General features: G+C 34.4%; 1 protein-coding gene and 1 long non-coding RNA gene across 6 annotated transcripts in view; both read left to right on the plus strand.

Moving 5' to 3' along the window:
• The first annotated feature begins 2,925 nt into the window (after nucleotides 1–2,925).
• LOC149792049 (uncharacterized) lies at nucleotides 2,926–6,015 on the plus strand. Its single transcript, XR_016423257.1, has 3 exons — nucleotides 2,926–3,062; nucleotides 5,112–5,258; nucleotides 5,777–6,015. It is a non-coding gene; the product is annotated as an uncharacterized LOC149792049 (long non-coding RNA).
• A 6,347-nt stretch (nucleotides 6,016–12,362) lies between these two features.
• The window catches only part of LOC149792050 (uncharacterized), a 42,281-nt gene continuing 31,059 nt past the window's right edge, over nucleotides 12,363–23,584 (plus strand). For all 5 annotated transcript variants that reach the window (XM_089970543.1, XM_089970544.1, XM_089970547.1 and 2 more), the window contains exon 1: nucleotides 12,363–12,620. In XM_089970543.1, coding sequence (XP_089826669.1) covers nucleotides 12,530–12,620 — 91 coding nt within the window. In that variant the 5' untranslated portion in view covers nucleotides 12,363–12,529. The remainder of the gene's footprint in view (nucleotides 12,621–23,584) is intronic.

A 23,584-nucleotide genomic window follows, 5' to 3' on the forward strand; every position in this document is an offset into this window, starting at 1 on the left:
CTGTAATAATAGTTTTGAATATGCCCACGTACCAATAATCTTGATGTATAACATAGATATAATCCAACACCTCTCTGAAAAAGAAAAAAAAAAACAATCCCACAAAATTTTTTCTTCCACTAAAAATTTTAATGAGGGCTTTGTAATTCCAATTAATAATTTAAATAAATAATTCATTTTAAATTATAACTGAACACAGACTGTTCTAAAAATAGGAAAGAATAATTTCGATGGCATTCTTATATAAATATTAACCAAGTCACATGACCAAGACATGGATTATTCTCCCTTCTCATTTGTAAACAAGGTCACGTCTGTCTAATTATATGGTCGCTAAACTCAGGAAGACTATGTAATTTCCCAGGGAGACACAAGAGTCCTGAACCAAAATCCAAGTAAACATAAACACAAATGATCATCATCTTAAATTATAATGTACAATCATGGACAAAAGTTAGATATTTAAGATGTTGTTTACAAAGGGGCTTTATAATCAACAATGACGGACGCTTTTAAACACAATATAGATATATTTAGCATCTTGGAGTTGTCATAGGTAGACTTTGCTTTCTAATGACTGGATTTCATAGGGTTTGCTTCATCGTTGCAAATACCACTCTTTTTTCGACTCATTCATTGTGTTCGATATAGTTGATATCATTTATACTCGTATTCACATTTTTAATAGTTCCTTGAGAATTAGTATAAAACTCAGCGTTCTTTTTTTGTTACATATAAATTTCTCTACTACTCTTCCCGTAAATTGACTTGTAAATTCATGTTCTAATTTTTACGTGTCAATCCAAAATACAACGTGCAAATGTATAAATTCTAATATGTCATCTAATCCAAGGACGATATATTTTTACCACCTCGGTCAGTTAAAATATAATGTTAAGATGTAACCTAAATAGCATGAATTCGTGGAGATTTTCCTATGCCTTTGACTGATCCACATCGACATTAGCATCCTTAACCTACTCATTCGGCATAGATGTATATGCTTTTCTCCATAGCGAGTTATCTCCCTTACATCGTGTATAGCCTGACTATACTTCGTCTTTAGTAAATTAAATTCGTGAAGAAGGTCAATAACACTATCAAATTTGATACATTCTGGTTCAGTAATCGTACAGGCATTAAAATCGCTATCAATAATCATCATATAGTCATCAGATTTTGTATGTATGCTATTTCATTTCCTAGAACTGCATACACATTTTGCTGAGAATGACAAGAGGGGAACACATTTGACATAGATGCAACAAATAATTCAACAAATAAATCACTTCCGTTTCATCAAGTTTGCTTTATATTATATAAAGAATCAAACTAAAACAATAGTTGTTTCAGATATTTGTTTTTCTACATATATTGAAATGTTTGAAGAAAGACTAACAAACAAATACTACCATCCTACATGAAATTCTTTTCCGTGTTTGTGATTGAGTTCTTTCAATATCAGCGTTCTTATACTCGTTATGGAATTAATCTGTAGTTTTTGACCAGGTTTCAACAAAGCCGAGTATATCATCTTTTTCAACATAGTTAACAAAATCAGACACGTTGTTCCTACAATGTTTTCGATTTAGTCCAGATATATATAATTTCAATTAATTTGATACAGAATTAAAACATTTCTCGTGTTATACATTGTGCAGGTCTCAGCCGGAGTCCAATGTTTTGTTTACAAAAGCTGCAGCATTTCTAACCTTATCAAATACATAGGTGCAAATATCTATAATCAACGTCGTTACATTTCTGAAAAGCTTACATATGTTGTTCTATAGCTTCTGCTCAGTGTTGGATAGATGTTGACACTGGCCTCTCTCACTCTAATCGTAACAATCCTCAGGTATATGTGCCTTAACTGCTCTGTTGTCCGTATCTTCAATTTATGGATTTGTATCATGGGTTGTTACACCGGCTTCTTTTCTCGTCCCCCTACTGCCTATCAGCACTTTCTCTTTATCTTTATATTTGAAAATTTGACGATGGCTGGTCTTAGGTTTTCTTTTGATCTCAGCTGGTGGACTCTTTCAATTCATTTATTCTCTGAATCCAATCCAAGAACATATCTCGTGCAAACTTGAATGGATCTTTCTGTATCCTTCCATTTCTCTACCCGTTTTCCGAGCACACCTTACAAAACTAAATTCACTTACCAGAAATGGGCCACATATTGTCCCACGTTTTGTTAAGCAACCTCCAATCACGTTTCCATTTAAATGTCTCAGTCTGGCTCCAAAGCTTCTTGCAGTGGATGCGGCCTGCTATTGTTAAGGAGGTTTTACGATAGTGGCAACCCTTATGGATGTGTTTTGCCTTCTTCTTTGGATTCTGTAGTCTACCCATTGGTTCACTCCTGTGTTAGTCTCCGCTCCTTGATTGGATTATGTGGTCTATCCATTGTTTCACTCCAGTGTTAGTCTCCACTCCTTGCACAAGGAACAGGAAAAACAAGACACATTTCAGTACCAAGAATCAACTGTTTTTCATTTTTGCAATTGCTGTAGATTTCACGGATTTGTCTGTATGAAAGAAACATCTGATCCTGTACATCCACTGTTGAAAGCACATAACCGTATTAAAGCTTAAAGAGAAACAAACAGTAAACACCAATTCTGAGACGTATTACACATAAGCCACGGGTTTGTACTATTTTAAACAATCACTTCTTCTTGCATTCATCTATTCATTTTATTATCTGAACATTTTTTGTTTGCATTGTTAAACTGGTTAACGGAATATACACACATTAACATACATATATAAATACATGTATATATATATATATATATATATATATATATATATATATATATATATATATATATATATATATATATATATACAAGAAGTCTTATCTTTGAAATGGGGTCATTATGACACATATAATGTGGGCGTATTCATTGTCACGTTTAACAGGTGTTAAAAGGACCCCATATAAATGAAGAGGAGTTCTGATGATAGAGTTCAAATGTACTAGCTATCAACTAAAATGAGAGCAACTATAGTACTACTACTCTGTGTCATGCAAGTCCTGAATCTCGGCTTCATAGGTAGGAACAATCGGGATTTTGTTTCTATTTATTACTGTCTGGATCTAAGTTATTTCTTTGTCGATGTATCGTTTTCACTTTCTCCTTTTTTTTTTGTCTCGCTACTCTGTATATAACTCTCTTTACTTAATACTGCGTGAAATAATAAGTAATTGTTCAATTCTTACTTATTTGAACAGGTTACTAAGTTTAATTCTACTTAGTTTGTTTATGCTATCCTATTGATGTAGCTGATTATCGCACTAAGCTGTTATCTCTGTTATCTTCTCTCCTTCTCTCTATTATATATACTTCCATTTTGCTTTATCTTTATAAAGGACACTAAACAATAAAAACAAATTGCTGTATTATATCAAAATAGGAGTTCTATAATGATTCTCGAAGAACACAAGACTCTTTTACCGCACTCTATTGTGAACAGCGTTTGTTTCAAAATGTATTTCAAATATTCACTCCTAGAAGCCATATCTTTCGGTTAGAAGTCATAGGCTATGAATCACTTTGTATTTACATCCTATATGACCACTACTACATTGATATTTCATGCATTAGTGTTTACCCGGATTAAGCACTATAGCTGATGCAATATATATATATATATATATATATATATATATATATATATATATATATATATATATATATATATATATATATATATATATATATATATATATATATATATATATATATATATATATATATATATATATATATATATATATGTGTGTGTGTGTGTGTGTGTGTGTGTGTGTGCAACAAACTGACTACAAATAGTGCAAAACTAGTTTCTAGCTAGACTCATTAAGAGTAGAAAGCGCTTAGGTGTGCACTGGTGCACTGTTTCTAGTCAGTTTAATACATTTCTCTTAATCAATCCCTGACAAACGTGATCCTTTGCGGGATCCAGTGCACTTGAAAGGACTGTTATTCGCCATACGATTTGTGTTCTTTATATATATATATATATATATATATATATATATATATATATATATATATATATATATATATATATATATATATATATATCGGAACCATTATATAAAGTGTAATTACTAAATAGGTTAATGAAAACGTGTGTGTGTGTGTGTGTGTGTGTGTGTGTGTGTGCTGTGTATAATTTGGATTACTAACGTATCTTTTACAATTTCACAGTCATATCGCTACAATGTATGCAGTGTGGCAGTTTATAGTGATGTCTAGCACTGGGGCATCATGCCGCAGATATGTAGCATGATGTCCCACCCAGTTACATTACCCTGACATTAGGCCGACCAGTCCTAACGCTAACCTCTTAATGCTGAGCGGCTTAGCAAGGAAGCTGTTAGTACCAATTTTATAAATCTTTGGTATGACTCAGCAATTTTTCGATCCCGCTACCTCCCGCATCTCATGCGGACGCTTTAACCGTTAGGAAACCGAAGCGGTATGACAATATCTGATATTTAGGTCAGTCAAGTGGTCCGATTATCCCCAAAATTCATGGTCTAAACCTTGAAGTGAAGGACAAACACTGTACAGTGGTTGGTGCACATGCTGAGTATTTCTTTCCTGCAGTTTGTTTTTTGTTACATCGTCGGTTAGGCTTGTTTTGATGCTAATGGATCACACGATGATAGCAGATTCATTTTGATCAGATTGTAGGTTTCGAAGCGTCAGATATTTTGTTACAGACACATCACCTTAACCATGTTGCTGCACTACATGTGTAGGTTACAATGGAAAGTAGATTGAAAACCTATGAACTTCCGCCCTGTGAAGATTTATTATAATAAGGAATTTCCCAAGATGGTTGTGAATGGAGATTTTGCCACAAGTATTATTAGTTCATCGAGTAATTATCCAGACTCATTTTTCATCAAATATTGGAAAGTGTGTTTAACTTCAAGTTTATTTTGACAAGTAACACAAGCAAAATTATTGCAGTAGTTGTTGTTCACATCGAACAAATAACTGTAGTAGTAATATTTTAATTTTTCCTCTTTTCTTTGTTCTTGTTAAATTGTTGTTGCAAAAGAAGTGTATTGTAAGTGTGTTTATTTTCAGCCACGGAAACTATCGCACATGATATGTACCTAGCACACATGCATTTCCTTTGCGTCATGGGCGATGCAGACTGTCAACATTACTGCCATCAGCATTTCTCCGTATCTGGCAGCTGTGCTAATGGTCCCTGTCATTGCCATCATAGTGGTAATATCTTTTATACACTGCAAAAAGGCAGTTTTTAATATGTCTATATTTGAATATAATACCTATAAAATAAATTTTGGAAAAAAATTAATAATTAGTATTCAAATTTTCGACCATTAAAATATTCTTAATGCAAAATACTCTTCAGAAATCTTACCAAAATATTTAAAACGTTACACAAGCTTTTACGAAGATTAAGGAAACTCCTTGAACGCTCTCCTCCGAATAGCTTTATTTTATTCCATGACGTTCATAACTTTGTCAATAAGCACCATAGTGAATGCATTGCTTTCATGTATCCCAATATAAGTTAAGCAAACACATACATTGCTAGCTGTGTACTTTTGCACACATCGGATCACACAGATCATTTTTCGTTTAGCTCAGTTCTGTAAAATAGGCAGCTTATTTTATTTATTTATTCATTTAGCTGGAACATGTCCGCCAAAATAGGAAAAAATGGACAATCCATAACTTATTATGGCTTCCTACTATTCATTCTAATTATTTTTATTTAGGTTGACGTATTACGTGTTCTGATGGCCGTTCTTGAAGATGCGCAGACGGATTCCAATAATTAAAAAACCATAATGGTATCTGCCATTGCCACTGCTGATATTATCATGACAAACAAATAAAGTATACATTTGCTTGAGATTTGGATAATTCGCATTAGGACTGGATCATGATGAGTGAAAATGCAAAATTATATGGAATCAACACATTCACATTATCGATATTTGTCGATGTGATTCTGCTTTCCTCGGTACATCTCTTTTCAAAATTAATGCTACTCTTTAATCTAGAAATATTGTTGCATTTCTTCAAGTATTTTTAATCTCATTTTATGTATGTATGTATGTATGTATGTATGTATGTGATTAGCATTTTTAACGTAGCTTTAACAATGTTTCAGTCATATCGATAAGATGTCTGCAGTGTGGCAGTTTATAGTGATGTCTAGTACCGGGGCATCATGCTGCAGACATGTAGCACGATGTCCCATCCATTCACATAATCCTGACACCTGGCTGACCAGTCCTAGCACTAACTTATTATTGCTGAGCGCCCAGCGAGGCAGCTGTTAGTACCATTTTTGTAAGTCTTTGTTATTACTTGGCTGGGGTTTGAACCAACGACCTCCCGTTTCCGAGGTATGTATGTATGTATGTATGTATGTACGACTTTATTTCCTCGTCAAAAGAGATTACATCAGATTAAGCAAATTCAGAATAATACAAGATCATGATATAAAAAAGAAAAGGGACAAACATAAAAGTGTAGAACTGTCAACTACCGTAATGACAAAACGATATATCTCAATACCTGCAATCATACAAATATGTAGTCAAAGCTAACTTTCATAGCACTGATCTTTGAACATTTACTTGATGATAACAATTCTTCAAAACTATTAGTACGTCTATATTGTTATGTGCTTAACAATAACTTTGAAATAATAGAAAAAGGAAATGGAAAACGTATCACAGTGTAATTATATATGTAGTTCTTTCTATACGACAAATGTATGCATGTATGTATGCATGTATGCTTGTGTGCGTGCGCTTGTGGTAAGGATGCCTGACTGACTAGCTGATTGTATTTCCTCTTCAATAAATATTGCATCAGGTAAATAAAAACACGAACTACACATATTACAAGATTATGAGACACAACATAAACACGAGAAAAACATTGTCAGCTAACGCCTTTACAAGATGAAATATATTAATACATAAAATCGTAAAATAATCTCTAGGAAATTTTGGGACTAAATATTCCTTGGCGTAATATGGCTCCAGCAATTTTGTTTCTTTTTTTTATACATGCTTCCCTGGAACTGCACATGCCTTAGAGGATATGTATATCTAACATAAATTGCTGCATGATTAACAAAATCGATTTTTATATGATTTTTTTATACTTATGTTACAGAATCTTGCTATAAATATTTTTAAACCTGGTGGTTCATAAGTTAAATAAAGTGGTCGTATATAATCTGACAAAACAAAATTGTGACACAGAATCTGGAAGTGTATACACGTGTTAACAACATATGTTTTTCTTACAACAAGACAAATATACCTATGTAAATGTATTATGTATGCATGCATGCATGTAAGTACGTACGTACGTGCGTATGTATGTATGTATGTATGTATGTTGAGAGGTGAGACGGGAGTGATCATTCAAGGCGAAAGTCTAAGACCATTCGGTCACCCCATCTATTTTGTACCGACTCTATGTTCTCAAACTAAGTAAAGTAAAGATCAAGAACCAACAAGTTTGGTCAATTTAACAAAGATCTTTTTTCTCTAGAATAACAAGTGAAAGTTTAAAAAGAACTTTCAATATTGTTAATTAGGCTTAACGTAACCTAAACGTTCAATCACAAATCCAATGCATATATTTCCCAATTAATTCTAGTGTTGTTCTAAATAAATTCTAATAGAAGATGTGATGATGTGCCAGAAGACTCGAAAGTGCCAGTTGTATGGATTATGGCTATGTGATAGCAGTCCTTTGATATATCACAATAATATAATCCGCAATGCCCTTGACTAGGTCACTTTAATTCCAAGTTAATGACTTAGCAAAAGAAGTATTAATTAGCACTTCGTATTCCAGTAAACAAATTAAATAAATAAAACCACCCAAACAAGCATCTGAACACAACAATAAGAATACCTCCACTTCGGATGTTAGGGTAACAATGAGTAATGTTTCATGTAAAAAAACAAAAAAAAAGATATAAAAAACAAGACACGATAATAAAGCCTAACGTGTGTCAGTCTCTCTGAAACATTCAAAGCTGTCCACAAGTTTAGGAATTTCCAAGTGAAAACTCATATCTTACATTCAGATTAAAGGAAACATGTTTACCTCCATTACTAATGATCTTAATATTGAATAAATAATCACAGAGAAATATTAGATATGTATTATGTTGTTTACAAAATAAATGAAACTGGTCAGTGTTATTACTCTATGGTCATACGCTAAGTAACATAAAGAAGCAAAAGGAACAGATTTTGTATAATCAAACAAATAAATTGATTATAGAGTTATAAAATGACAAATATATGATGAACCTAAGTATTAAGAATCGAATAAAAAGTAATCCTAAAATAGTATGTTCAAGTCTAAAAGACTCGAATGATCCGACTAATGTTTAATCTTCAAATTTACTGTCTGGAACATTGATATATCACATTGGCATTTTCCACATACCCTTATAATCAGTTCCCAATAGTCCCATAATGTTATTTTTGTCCAATGAGCACCTTGTATTTCCAATGAATAATCAAAACAAATGTTTCAACTCATATATAGTCTCGACACAACATTAAATACATTTGCAGACTGATATGACACCAGGAACAAAGGAAATAAGCAAATTCAGCTCCATATACTTATATACAAGTATAAGGGGTTAAAGGCAAATTTGCCACACTCGATAAATGCTATTTTACGAATATCTCACACTGTACAAGAACAAGCCTGACCTAACTTTTCCGATATTAAATGACTTAATTCTGCTAAGAACCATTCTGACCGTCCTATCCAATGTGAAAACCCCAAACCTTGTAGACATGTTTTATTTTTAATATTACTATTAATGATCATAACTACTACATGAACCTCTATTTATAGATCCAACGCAATCTAGACTTCTAATATCTTAAAATAGAACTCTATTCGCCTGTACAAAACTTCGCTATCTAATATTTTGATTATAGATGATCATTGCAGTTTACAGTCATGAAGAAATATTATACATAACACAGATGCAATTGTGTACCAAGAGTTACGACCGCTCCGGTGGCCTAGTGGCTAGAGCGTCCGCCTCGGATGCGGGAGGTCGTGGGTTCGATCCCCGGCCGAGTCATACCAGAGACTTAAAAAATGGTACTAACAGCTGCCTCGCTTGGCGTTCAGCATTAAGAGGTTAGTGTTAGCACTGGTCGGCATGGTGTCAGGATAATGTGACTGGGTAGGACATCATGTTACATGTCTGCGGCATGATGCCCCAGTGCTAGACATCACTATAAACTGCCACATTGCAGACATCGTAGCGATATGACTGAAAAATTGTTAAAGCTACGTTAAAAATAAAAAATCACATCACATCACCAAGAGTTACAAAGATATAGATATACAAACATCGGGTAGACCATTAACTTGATTTTGGACGAAGGTCAATTATAAAATACAGATATGCATTAACTAAAATCAGTGAGAAAAGCAACTCAAAATTTAGTATACATAACCGTGTATTTTGCATAACTGAAATTCAGTTTTCTCAATATGTTAAATTATACATACTTTTCACGAGGCCAAATTGTGAGCTATATGTCAACCACGCCAGGATTTCAACGGGTGACACTGCCATTATAGTCAATTCAAAATCTAAGTCTTGAGCTCACTTGTCCAGTATATTTACGTTTAGCATATGACCAACATCAGCTTTGTCAAAGGGTTTGTTCCAGGCATACAAATATAACCACTAAATATACATAGGAACTACTTTCCTGCATGATTGGAACGGATGTCAGACGTCTGGATGGAAGCTTGTTACGTTGATATGTGCTCAGAGAAATCTTTTGTAAATGGAAGTCAGTAATGCTTAAACACCATAATATAACTTTCAAATATGGGTGGTCGTACAGGTGAGGAATACATCACTTTCACAGTTCAAAAGATTTATTAACAGAAATTCTTTGCTATTTTATTATAAACAACGAATAGTTTTGGCGAATACTTTAAATGATCCTCGACCGGTGTCGATAAGTGCGTGATCTGTCAGGAAAGGTAGGATTGAGAAATACCGAACAGTTCAACCTTGGGTTATTGTCAATACATCCAATTTTGTTGATACGTACCTGTGCATCTAATATTGTGTATGCATACTTGTACAATTAATACATCACAGGTTGTCATGCATTAGTTTGGACCAATGTTAATAATGAATGTATCAAATTCTGAGAGAGGCAGGCGCAAAACAATGAAACTTTCTTTGAGTCATGTTCTAATCGGTATGGTTATCGTAGTCTAAAAATGTAACATGAGACAATAAATGGAGATTACTATTATATTTATCATGGTCCAAATGGTATTGTTATCATAGTCTAACTGGAATGGTTATCACGTCTAAAAGAGTAACATGAGACAGAACGTGTGCTGACAAAATAGCTGTACCGACGTCCACAACCTGCATGTGGATTTACTTTTGTTTTGTATACCTAGACCATTCTGAAGATGATATTACATATACTTTCGTTTTGCACACCTTATGTGATATGTATTTCAATTTATCAGATGCAAACAAACTATTGTAACGAGAACAACCAATGGACTTTAAGTTTCGTTTCGTGAATGCATTTTAAATGCTCGGTGGGTATTGTAGTGTCATTTACCGTCATAGTTTTGTGTCGCGTGATTCCGCTTGGGGGTGTATATATATAAAGTGTAGCAATATAACCACCCCGCCAGAGCAAACACACTTGGTCGTTTTTCGTCGGACAGGCGATAGCCAGGCCAGGGAACCGGAAAAGAGAAAAGACCAAAAGGCCGGCGCTAAAAGGTTCGTTCAAGAAACGCATAGGTCATGCGGCAATACACATTTTGACTGAGGATAACTCTTCTTTCATCATTCCGCACTGTCGTCTCTCTGTCTGTCTCGATAGGATAACGATGCGACTCAGCGACACAGTCGGCGACCAGAAGTAGACACAGTCGACGAATCTGCGACCAAGTCGTCGACCAGAGGAAGACCAGTCGGTGACCATGCGACACGTTTTCCAACCAAGTCTGCGACACAGTCGACGACTGTGACCAAGACTGCGACACAATTGGGTTTAATTTTGTATCTCATATGTACCATCCAAGAACTCTATAAAAACACATCGATCACATAAAATATACATTTTTAACCTCATCTTTCTATTGAGTAAAGATCTCGCCTGATTCGTTGGACTTATGCGTCGAATAGGTTTGTGTAATATATTTGTAGGCTGGTCTATACCGAGCTACGGCAACGGACAATATCTATGGGAAAGCTGCTTGCATCGTCCTTGCATTATCATTTCTTCATTTCTCTGGTCATAGTTACCTGGTTTTTATTATATATATGTTGTAACGTAGCTGGGAGGCAATACCTACGCTAGCATCACATAACTCAGTTTCTGTCAACTCCTAAAATGTCTTCCAAAACTTAATGCTTACTGTATCATGCTTGCAATGCTTCTGACTGTGTTTGAGATTACTTCAAAAGGTAAATATGATAACGAGGATTGAAAATAGCTATAAGTTGTTAACCCGTGAATGCTTTTATTCTAGAGAAGACAATCCTCAAACTGTAACAACTGTTTTAGGAGAATTCAAAATAGTATGACAGAATTGTAATCCCTTATATCTGATCTGCATTCAGTGCAAATTTATGTTTGCCAATCAAACAATTAGAAAGAAACATTTCATCTAGAGGAAAATAATGTGTAATTGTTTGGTCAGTTAAGGTGTTAACTTTTCAATTGTCTTTGGTAATCTTTTTAGTACAAATGAGTTACCTTATTTGTTGCAAGCATGTAAAGTTTGTTTTCTCATATTTATGTACCACCATAGGTCTTCACGGCTTTTGACGGTTTAATCTATCTGTAAAAGTAGCTGTCTCGTCTGACGGTATTCTGCGTTAAAGTTTGTCACGAATCATGCTTGCCTGAGAGACACCGTTTCTTGTTCCCTTTAAAGTACAAAGCTGGTATTAGAAAGAGTCTCAAAGCAAGTTTTAAACGTAAATGCAGTGCTTCAGAACAATCCAGGCATAACTAATTCACTATATCAGTCTAGCAATGGTAGGTTATCAGAAAGGTGAGAGGAGACCGTTATAATTAAATGACATTTAAAGCGTTTGAATATCACTATGTGTCCTTTTTGTTAACTGTATCAGCAACTGGTGTTCGGCACAAATCATTGACTTAGTCTCGTCATCTAGGACAAGACCCCCTCCCCAAAGAAACGTGACAATAATCAAACATACTGTGACAACGGATGTGTGCATGTTATGAAGTGGGTCAAGTGGTTTCAAAACTTCAGTTGGATAAATTATGCAGAAAGACAACGCTCTTGTTGACACAGAAACGTAATCTGGTGTAATTCGTCGATTTATTTATTGTTTAACTTAATAAATATTAACGGTCTCCTATAGCGAAGATGGCGCATAAGTAAATTAGTTGTTATTTGTCAATGACACTTAAATTCTGAAGATTCTGTCTATGAAGATGCCAATCAGATTTCGGATGAAATTTCTACTCAATACTGCATCATTGATGTTCATTCTGGCTATCAGTAGTCCGAACGTGTGCTGTAAGTATAGTATTTTTACATTATCATATATATTAAGTATGATTATACCCAGGATGTCCTACTATTATATTTGTCCATGGGTTTTGTGTGTCTATGTATGTGTATGTGTATGTGTATGCTTGTGTCTGAGAGAGAGAGAGAGAGAGAGAGAGAGAGAGAATAATGAAAAGGGATCGCACGTATCTATATTGATAAATTTACTCCAAAAATAATCCTCGATTTAAATAGTGTGGCCAGAAGAAACGGTGATGAATAGTAGTAATAAAAAGTAAATGGACCCAACTTGTCAGTTCATGGTGTTGAAAACATAAATTGCAAAAACTTCTCCAAATGATCCAAATTGCTACAAAATTACAATAATGGCGTCATAATCATGGCGACAACGACAATGTACTCTAAACTTCACTTGATAACATTATAATGTACTCTAAACTTCATTCGATAACATTATAATGTACTCTAAACTTCACTCGAAAACAGTAAAAGGCACACGATTTTCTGTTATCTTTTACTTTCACTTTTGAAACCTTCACATAGCTTTTTAAAAGCTAGAAAAAGCTAGAAAAAATAATGTACTCTAAACTACATTCGATACCATTATAATGTACTCTAAACTTCACTCGATAACATTATAATGTACTCTAAACTTCACTCGATAACATTATAATGTACTCTAAACTTCACTCGAAAACATTAAAAGGCACACGATTTCTGTTATCTTTTACTTTCACTTTTGAAACCTTCACATAGCTTTTCAAAAGCTAGAAAAAAATAAGATTTGAAAAATGAGAAATGGAATCGTTATGCAGAAATTTTCCTCAATAAAAGTTTTCAAGAGAGAGTAATAAATTATTATCATCGAATTCAATTCGAAAATTTCCAAATAAAATTTTTAATCTTCGGATTTTTTATGATAATCCTAGCTTTTGTCTATTCATTTACTATTTTTCACAATTGAGAGTTAATCTACGGGGAATAGTTTTTGTCTAAAATGAAGTATTTCATACCAGCTATCCTTTACCGGATATGTAGCTCCACGATAAATTACACGCACAGAATATGTAGTTCTGAGATAAATTGCACGTACTGGATATGTGGATCTGTGATAAATTATACTTAAAAGTATGTGGATTTATGATAAATTACAAGTACAAGGTAAGTAGCTCCGTGATAAATTACACATACAGAACATGTGGATCTATGATGAATTACACTTATAAAGTATGTGAATCTGTGATAAATTACACTTACAAAGTATGTGAATCTGTGATAAATTACACTTACAAAGTATGTGAATCTGTGATAAATTACACTTACAAAGTATGTGGATCTGTGATAAATTACACTTACAAAGTATGTGGATCTGTGATAAATTACACTTATAAAGTATGTGAATCTGTGATAAATTACACTTACAAAGTATGTGGATCTGTGATAAATTACACTTACAAAGTATGTGAATCTGTGATAAATTACACTTACAAAGTATGTGGATCTGTGATAAATTACACTTACAAAGTATGTCGATCTGTGATAAATTACACTTATAAAGTATGTGGATCTATGATAAATTACACTTACATAATATGTGGATCTATGATAAATTACACTTACAAAGTATGTGAATCTATTATAAATTACACTTACAGAATATGTGGATCTGTGATAAATTACACGTACAAAGTATGTGGATCTATGATAAATTACAAGTACAAGGTAAGTAGCTCCGTGATAAATTACACTTACAAAGTATGTGAATCTGTAATAATTACACGTACCAGCTATGTTGTTTTGTGGTAAATTACACGTACAGAATATGTGTCTCTGATAAAATGCACGTACAAAGTATGTGGATATGTACAAACTATCACGTGTTAGTGAAGAGACTAGTCAATGCAGTTAGCCACTAGATAGACACCGATAAAAACCAAACAGAAAAAACTACTCAAACAAAGTAAGCTTTGTTGGACTTAGCCTCTTCTATTTAATAAAGAATTTCTTTGTTTATTTCTGAGGTAAGATAATATTATCAGGAGCAAAAGATACATTTCCACACAAACAGCTAATATGTCAAAATCGAAGATAGGGAAAAGAGAATTTTTTTCCACCCTGTCTAAAATCAAGAACAAAATGATCAAGATGAATCAGAAACTAACTTAACTTATTATAAATCATACTTAAGTGTACCTATTAATGAGCTAATAAATTGTTTAGCTAAGCCATAGTGACACAGTAATTAGAAAAGAGTATAAGTAATATGTTTTATTATGACTAATTTGGATGTTTTTCAAAGCGGTCACACGAACATACATTACTTTGTCACAGATAGATAAAACAACTTTAAATAATGAAAATTTAGTTTCAGAAATTCAATAATTTTATCATAAGGTACAGAGATTGTGTTTTCCTTTTATTCCGCATGAGTAATCTAGGATATTAAAACATATTTTTGCGTTCTAAAATCCTTTAGTAAATGTAGCTAATCTAGACATGTACATTTCCGTTTTATCAATGTAAGTGATGTACCTTGATGACCGCAGTCTACGTTCATCTTCTAATACTTAACGCTAATATGATTAGACCTTGACCTTAAAGCAACGCCCAAAGCCTAATTACAGTTTCTGTGAAAAGGCACGTTTTCGGGAAGATTAAATTATGCTATTAATTTGATTTGACCAAGACAGATTGGATTTACGGTATCATCCTAAGTGTCTTTACACCGCATTACGTGCCCATGTAACCTTGTAACTTCTTTGGCCATATGCTCCATCGCTGTAAGTAATGAAACCACGATCTTATTGTGCTAACGTATTTTGCACCATTCTGCACCTAAGTCAGTGTAGAAAGACGATTGCATGAATCACACTCTAACTTGAGTGTAATGCATTTATCATAACGTACAGTTTTCTCCCGGTGGCATTTTACCGCCACCTTTCAGAGCCCCTAGAGTGGTGTCGTATTACCCTACCCATGGGATATAACCCACTGTCAGGAGTGGGGCAGAGTGTTTAGCATCTTGTCACTCTAACTAACATGCCAGAGTAAATCTCCAACACGCATGAAACCCCCTCCACTAAAGAATGACATCTTCCATGTATCCTTATACGTCACTAGCAGCATCCAAAACTTGTCTATCAGCCGCGTTTACGCGATTTGTGAGATACAGTCGATCAGTTTGTTCCCAATAAAATATATTTTTCTCTGTATTTAGAGATGACAACGTGATTATCAATTGGCCATAAAAGTATATAGATACATGTAACACTCTCTGTTTGTGTGCCGCGTTCTCACTTGTATCAAATGCACATCCTGAATCGATTGTTGATAAACAAGTTAAGATAGTGCTTGGTACGTCACTCAGTAGATTCGCATCCGTTTTTACTTTAATCAAGTATTCGTCTCTTTCTCAGTGTATTCACATACAGCTGTCGAGATTAACTTTTGGTTCAGTTTGAGTCACAAGAACAATCAAAACATAATCTACGCACAGTTAGAATTATAATATAAACAGATATGTACAGATACAAAGCTATCCAGAAATAATACCATACCGGAAACCAGTAAACCAGTAATGACATTGTTGTTGAAGAGCAAGCGGTGACGTCAACTACTGGCCTTTCTATTTGGTTTATTACATATATGTTATCTGAATATACATGAACTGGAGAGGGTGATATTTGGAACAAAAATATATGAACTGAACGCTAATCAAAGTAGTGTGGTGCCGAAGATCTAATGCATGCTACCGTTGAAATACAATCTTATCATTGGAAAAAAGATGACATGTTTTTGTTACAGATTTACATGTTTAAGACCAAATGTTTGCTGACTATATGTAACAGCGTGTAGCACTGGCCACATTAATTATTAATACGCAGAGACTAACAGTCTGGACATTCTAATCTTTATAAATCCAACCATTTAGACTTTGACTCTTACATTGTGTACCACAGTTATCGCACAGTAATGATCAACCTATTGGTTTTAGTCATTCAGAAAAATGTCAGTGATCTAAGAAATGTGGAGTATAAATTTCCTTGCTGAATATCCGGTTCACATTTGTATATGTTTTGCATACGAAGTGAAAGTAACATGGCCCTCCGACTTAAAACGTTTAAGACAACAGGCTGTTTCTAAAATGATTAGGTGTATTTTAGATATCTGCACAAATAAGTGTGTGTGTGTGTGTGTGCAATCGTGCCTCTGTGTGTGTGTGTGTGTGTGTGTGTGTGTGTGTGTGCACTTGGGGGGAATCCAATAGTGGTCTTTAATGTTTTCGATTTTTAATTGTTGAAAGCCAAGAATTAATTCCCGGTTTTTTTTAATCCAATGAGGCGTACTTGATTAGATTTCCAGAGAGGCCTACATGAACAGCTTTCCAAGCTGCAAGATTCAAAGATACGATATCCAGGATCAAACCATTCCACCAGTGATTTAATTATGTGATTATATAATGTTCTGGTCATTACTCTGTGGTGTTCTGTTTGTTTTCAGAAGATAACTTGTTTTATATATATATATATATATATATATATATATATATATATATATATATATATATATATATATATATATATATATATATATATATATATGTGTGTGTGTGTGTGTGTGTGTGTAACTCTTGGTTTCCTGACTGTGTCCATTTTGTCCTCATGGTTGTAAACCGTAATGATCATCGACAGATAAGATATTACCTAGCTTGCACTGGTATGTAAAATGTTTCTATCCATATGTGTTCTTTCATTGTTCTTTAAAACCATTTCATTACACTAATGGTGGCTTTAGAATTTGCGGTCGTGAAAGAGTCGAATGTGTCTTTTTTTGATTCATCACTTAGGATGTCGAATTATTACTTCAACACGGTTTTTGAGAGCGTGTTGTTGACATTATCTGTCCCGCATACGCCTTAATTTCTAGTTGAGATCGTGTAGGTGTAAAGTTCGATAAAATACATGTTTTCTTTGTCATCGACGTTTTAGCTGACAGTTTTCGGAAATCGTTCGAATCTTATCTCCCTTTGTCTTGCCTCCCTATTCCTGATGTTTCTTGTTGTCGATCAACATAGGTATCAATTATAAAATCCAGTAAAATTTAATCCGTCGCCAATGGGGTGTATTTCCTGCTGCATCATGTGGATATTAATTTCGTTCAATCTTTGCCCTCTCGCAATTTTAAAATTCTTTTGCAGCATTTGAGTATATTCGTTCAACGTCTCTGGCATAGGAGGATGATATGTAAGACGCAAATGTAATTTATGTGGCATACCTTTCGGAATCCTGTATTTTACTTGCGTTTGCAATTTATCGTCTTTCATTGAGTCTTTTCAAATTGCTTTAGCAGTGATCGTCGCCGCTCTGGCTACGTTTGTTTCATCATTTATCAAATTCTTCAGGGAAGTTCGAAGTAGTTCTTCCGTATAAAGCTGCAATGTCTGAAGTCATGTCTGACTAATCTATTAAAATATGTAATTCTTGTTGAAAGTTAGTATGATAACATGACTCTTCTGGCAAATGTGGTTTCCTCTATACATACTAATGGTGGATATCCATGCAGTGGTTTCAAGGGATCTGCTTTCATTTTCATCCTTTCATAGAACAAAAGTTTGCATCAGTGCTGTCAGTGAATAATTTTTTCTTAAAACTGAATTAAAGACTCCGTCTATGAGAATGCTAGTTTTAGCTCCTAACATGGGAGCCTCTACCTTGGCCAACAGTGATGGTATCAGCAAGGAACGAAACTCTAATCACCGAGTACATTTTTCATTTGAGTTACTGATAGTTTCTTTTTCAGTATGTTATACCGTGTTCACGATGCCTTCCTAATTGGTAATTATGTGTTATTGTCAGAGGTAATGCTCATGTTAGCACGTCCAAACAACAATCGCATAAGATGCTAATGATTTCAATGCTTCGATGCTTTAATTTTATTAACACTTAAAATGCATCCCAGCGTGTGGATAAACGATGTGGTATTGAATGTTTCCAGGTTGTACGAGTCTATCAACGACGTTGATGATGATTATAATACATTTTATGGTTTTATACTTTGCTTTTGTTTGCTTGCTTTTTGTATGTTTGTTTCTTTGTTGCTATTGTTTCCTCTGCAGGAAATTGGCATACTAACGTCGAAGCCAATGAATAATAACACCCTGTTTAAACATAATTTGTTTCTTCATCCAGAAATATATTCTTGGATCAGGGGGTTGTGTCAATGCTACCTTATGCCTTTCTTAAATGTGTTGTTTTTGTTTAGGACTATGAATTATTCCTTACGTAAACGTTCCATCAAAGTAAACTAACCAAACCCTACTTTGAGACTAGCTCGCAGCAAACACAAACTCTCATGATTCTTTCTCGTAACTGATTTCGTTCTGGAACCAATGTGTCTCGATCAGGTTGTAATGATGGTATGTTGAACAATAACGATATCAACCACTAGGAAGTGAGTGCCCAATTTAGTGAATAGGTTGGTGAATGCACGAAAACAATGATGATGGGTTTTGTTTCGTTTTTTTTTTTTTTTGTTTTTTTTTGTGGGTTTTTTTTTTGTTGCTATATCGTGAACCCAGTCGTGATACCGTTGACACGAAGCGCAAATAAGCAGGTCCGACAGGTCTCAAAATCGATTACTTAACGTCAAAGGTATAGTTTAGACATAGCGATCTGAATTGTGTGGCCAACTCTCGAGTTGTCTCTCAGACCTTTGCACATCACCAATAAATGTGTATTGAGACCGCATGCGTGTAGACCGTCAGCTTAAGGAAAAATACCTACCACAAACCAAATGTATTCCCCTTTATATTCTTTCATTAAAGATTTAGCAGACTGACACACTCTCTAATACTACATGATACTTTGTGAAGAGCGATTAATACTAATACTACATGATACTCTGTGAAGAGCGATTAATACTAATACTACATAATACTTTGTGAAATGCGATTAATACTAATACTACATGATACTTTGTGAAGAGCGATTAATACTAATACTACATAATACTTTGTGAAGAGCGATTCATACTAATACTACATGATACTTTGTGAAGAGCGATTAATACTAATACTACATAATACTTTGTGAAGAGCGATTAATACTAATACTACATAATACTTTGTGAAGTGCGATTAATACTAATACTGCATGATACTTTGTGAAGAGCGATTAATACTAATACTGCATGATTCTTTGTGAAGAGCGATTAATACTAATAATGCATGATACTTTGTGAAAAGCGATTAATACTAATACTACATAATACTTTGTGAAGAGCGATTCATACTAATACTACATGATACTTTGTGAAGAGCGATTAATACTAATACTGCATGATACTTTGTAAAGAGCGATTAATACTAATACTGCACGATACTTTCTGAAAAGCGATTAATTAACAACGTTTGAAAAATCTGATTTGAATGGATTATCTAATTTATGCATTTAACATGTTAAAATTGTGGCTAAATATACAAAATTATTGACTTTAAACACCGGATATTTCACCGATCGCTTTTGAAACGGATGTTACTGCCATGACTACACAGTTTTATTTATTTAGTTATAATAGTATACATACTAAACATATTAGCATTTATACATGATATTAATATGGTTTTACTATGAATATGAACAGCGGGAAAAAAAACTATTACAGCAACCGCAACAGCAGCAAAAATGCTTTTATTTTGGGGTTTTGTCCATGCTCTTCTTGGGTTTCGCTTTCATTTGTTGTATATATATTGATTATTTTTGTTGTTAATTGTTGCGTTTACAGTTAAGCACGATTAACAAATTCTGAATTATTGACTACATCTCATGTCCAGTCATGGAATCAATAACGTTCGATCATGCCAGTCTATTGTATGGTGGTAAAGATCACTGCATGCACTAGACGTCTTGATAAATGTGGCGCATCGGCAAATATTCTGGAAAATTTCTTTCTCACATGGAGTTGATGTACATCCACATTCTCAGACCGAGTTTGATGCAACACTGTGCAGTAGCAGTGGCATGTGGGTTCTTATAGCATCCTCAGTTTATAAATGTCTGACCGCTTGAACATTCTAGCGGCAATCGGTCTTCTTATACAGTTAAGACCACAATGGTCAAAAATTATATGATGCAGATATTGTTTCAGTTCACTTAAATCCACACAGAATATTTGTAAGCGAGTTTTATCTGCAAAGGTAAACTTGGAATGTGCATCTATGAAAAGATTTTAATGATCCATATGCAACAGCTTTCCTCAAGCCGTCTCAGCGGCTAATATTGAGTACACAGAGGCCTATATTGAGTATTCGGGGACCTATATTAAGTACTCAGAGGCCTATATTGGGTACTCAGAGGCCTACAGTTATTCATTTTATGACATTTTGACAACAGTCATGAGAAATCGTATACGCTTGCTTTCGATGCCAACCCATTGAAGATTGCAACAGCGATAAGACCATTTTGCATGCATTTGTAGGCTGCATATTTATAAGAATTACGATTTTACGCCACAAAAGAAATACTGTATTTTGTCTCTTTATCACACAAATATCTGTCTGACTGGAGCTTTTGGAGTACGTCCCACACAATAATTTGGACATTTCCCTTCCAAAGTCTTCAGTGTATTGTAGAACTCACGATACCTCTGCAAGGTGATAGGAGTCTTGCACTCTGCTCTGTCCGTTTCTCTACAATACGGATGGGAGAGGGTCTAGGAAGAGTTTTTACCTTAGCCTGTGAAGTGAAGAGTGGGTTAAAGCAGTAATGTATTGGATGATTATGACATCCAGAGAATGGCATGCTGACAGTTTTCACTTTCCATGATGCAAGACCGTGTCATTTAAATCATATGGCACATCATCACGTTCAGTTTTGTTCTGTCTAGAAAACATATTTAGCGAATGGATGTTCTCTTCTCGACGTGTCTCATTCCGTACACGCTGTCGTTTCTATACCCAGCGCATTGTTGTAATTGAGACGTATAATCCAGTTCCCTCAGATGATTTGATCAACTTTCTCCAGCAATTAACTAATGATTTGGTGATATAGAAAATGTTGAATCTTGTGGTTCATGGTTTTAAAAATAAAATCTTTATCTTTTCATGATGATGTAAATGCTTGTTTCAGGACGTCATAGTTATTTCCTTGACAGGAACGACAGTCACGTTTGAGTCATAGTCTCTGCACTTGGTGCTCTTTAGGTATTTAATTGATTTTGCTGCTAGTAACCATAATGTTTGTATCAGATATTTTCATGTATGAGAACGGTGTCATCGGTTTGTTCGTCGATCCACACTTCGAAATATTCATCCTCAACGTGTGTATGATTGCATCAATTTCGATCAATGAATTACATGGATGCCCGTGTTAAAGTAACACAGTCACATAGGGGTTTTAGAACTGAGGGCACTGGTGGGATCTCAACATAAGCAGCACTAATCACGTAAGCAACTTTCAAAAAACTCGAGCGTATCTTACTCACACACCATGGTAAACTTTTCTACGTTTTCCATGTGTCTGATATGTTTATTTTATCAAACCATGGAAAATGTTGTATAAATAAGTAAATGATTCTATCATGGGCATAATCGAGTTCTGAGCGAGTTTTGCATACGCACAATGCAGAGTTACTTGGACAAAAGTCCGTCCGCCATCGTTGAATGATTATTTATCTTCTTCTGTGTCACAACATATCTGATAGCCAGTTGCCATTAGAGTCCTTTTTCAATTTATGGAACTCGTTGACGTATCTCGAAACAAACGCCTGAGCTCAGTCTTTCATGCTGGTACTGTATTAAAGTGATAAAGCTCCATGGTACACCTTTCATAACTACTGTCTACGATCGAGATCTTACACTAATTCCACACCCACCATGTTCCTACTGACGCGAGTTCTTTCTCGTAGTGACGGCTGGCGTCGTGAAGACTGCAAGTTACATCACATCCACAAGTTAATGGAAAAGTTAGCTTTCCTTTGCAATAACTAGGTAACACGGGATTATGCAATTGTGTGGATAGAAGAACTTAACATTCCATCAGTCCACCGTACTTGTAAATGTGTTATTTGATACAATTGGGTGGCCATATGGGAATCGTAAATACCACATATCCAAAGGTACAACTAACACACATCGATATACTTGGTTTGTTATTTGCATATGCTTCTGCATTGTACAACAAACGTATGACGTTTGTACGTCATTCAAAGTTACTGTCGCTAGAATCCAAATGTTCAATTTCGAACCAGCCATAGTCGAAGACGATGAGTCGAATTTCCCCGAACTACACTGCATGACATTTATCACATAGGACCTCCCTACTAACGACATGTGACCCTTCGGGTTATGACTGTTTTCAGCCTATTAAAAGTGTGTTGACAGTGTCGGCATTATCAGAGGTTACTGTACTTAAATATTGCTTATCATGTATTATAAAATTACAATCCAAATGGAAGGGTCTCTTAACTATTAATAGGATTATAACAAAGATTCTAATTTTGAATTAGGTTTTCTGTATACAATTTTCAACTGAGTGTTTTAATCTGTGTACAGAAGACACGCTGTTTCTCTTACAAATGAAGTTTTACTTTATATTATCTTGCAGCATCCAATAACATCCATCGAGCGGGAACAGATTTTAATATGTTTGTTTATGTTATACTGGTAGCAAACATCTAAATATCTAGGTTTCTATCAGAGAAATTACTGGTTGGTTTAGAGAGTATATATATATATATATATATATATATATATATATATATATATATATATATATATATATAATACAACAGCACAAGTATTGTATAGCATTCTAAAACAATATAATCTTTGTAAATTCTTCAGTCATCTAGGTTATAGATAGTTAATGTTGTATGAATAATAAATTAATTTGGCCCTGCTACACAAAAGCAAGCTGTCTGAACAAAACCATTCTAAGCATGCCAAGTTAATGCGGTTGTAAATATCTACACCG

The sequence above is a fragment of the Sinohyriopsis cumingii genome, chromosome 9, assembly GCF_028554795.1.
Source record: "Sinohyriopsis cumingii isolate HCF-2022 chromosome 9, ASM2855479v2, whole genome shotgun sequence".
In the NCBI taxonomy this organism is placed as follows: domain Eukaryota; kingdom Metazoa; phylum Mollusca; class Bivalvia; order Unionida; family Unionidae; genus Sinohyriopsis; species Sinohyriopsis cumingii.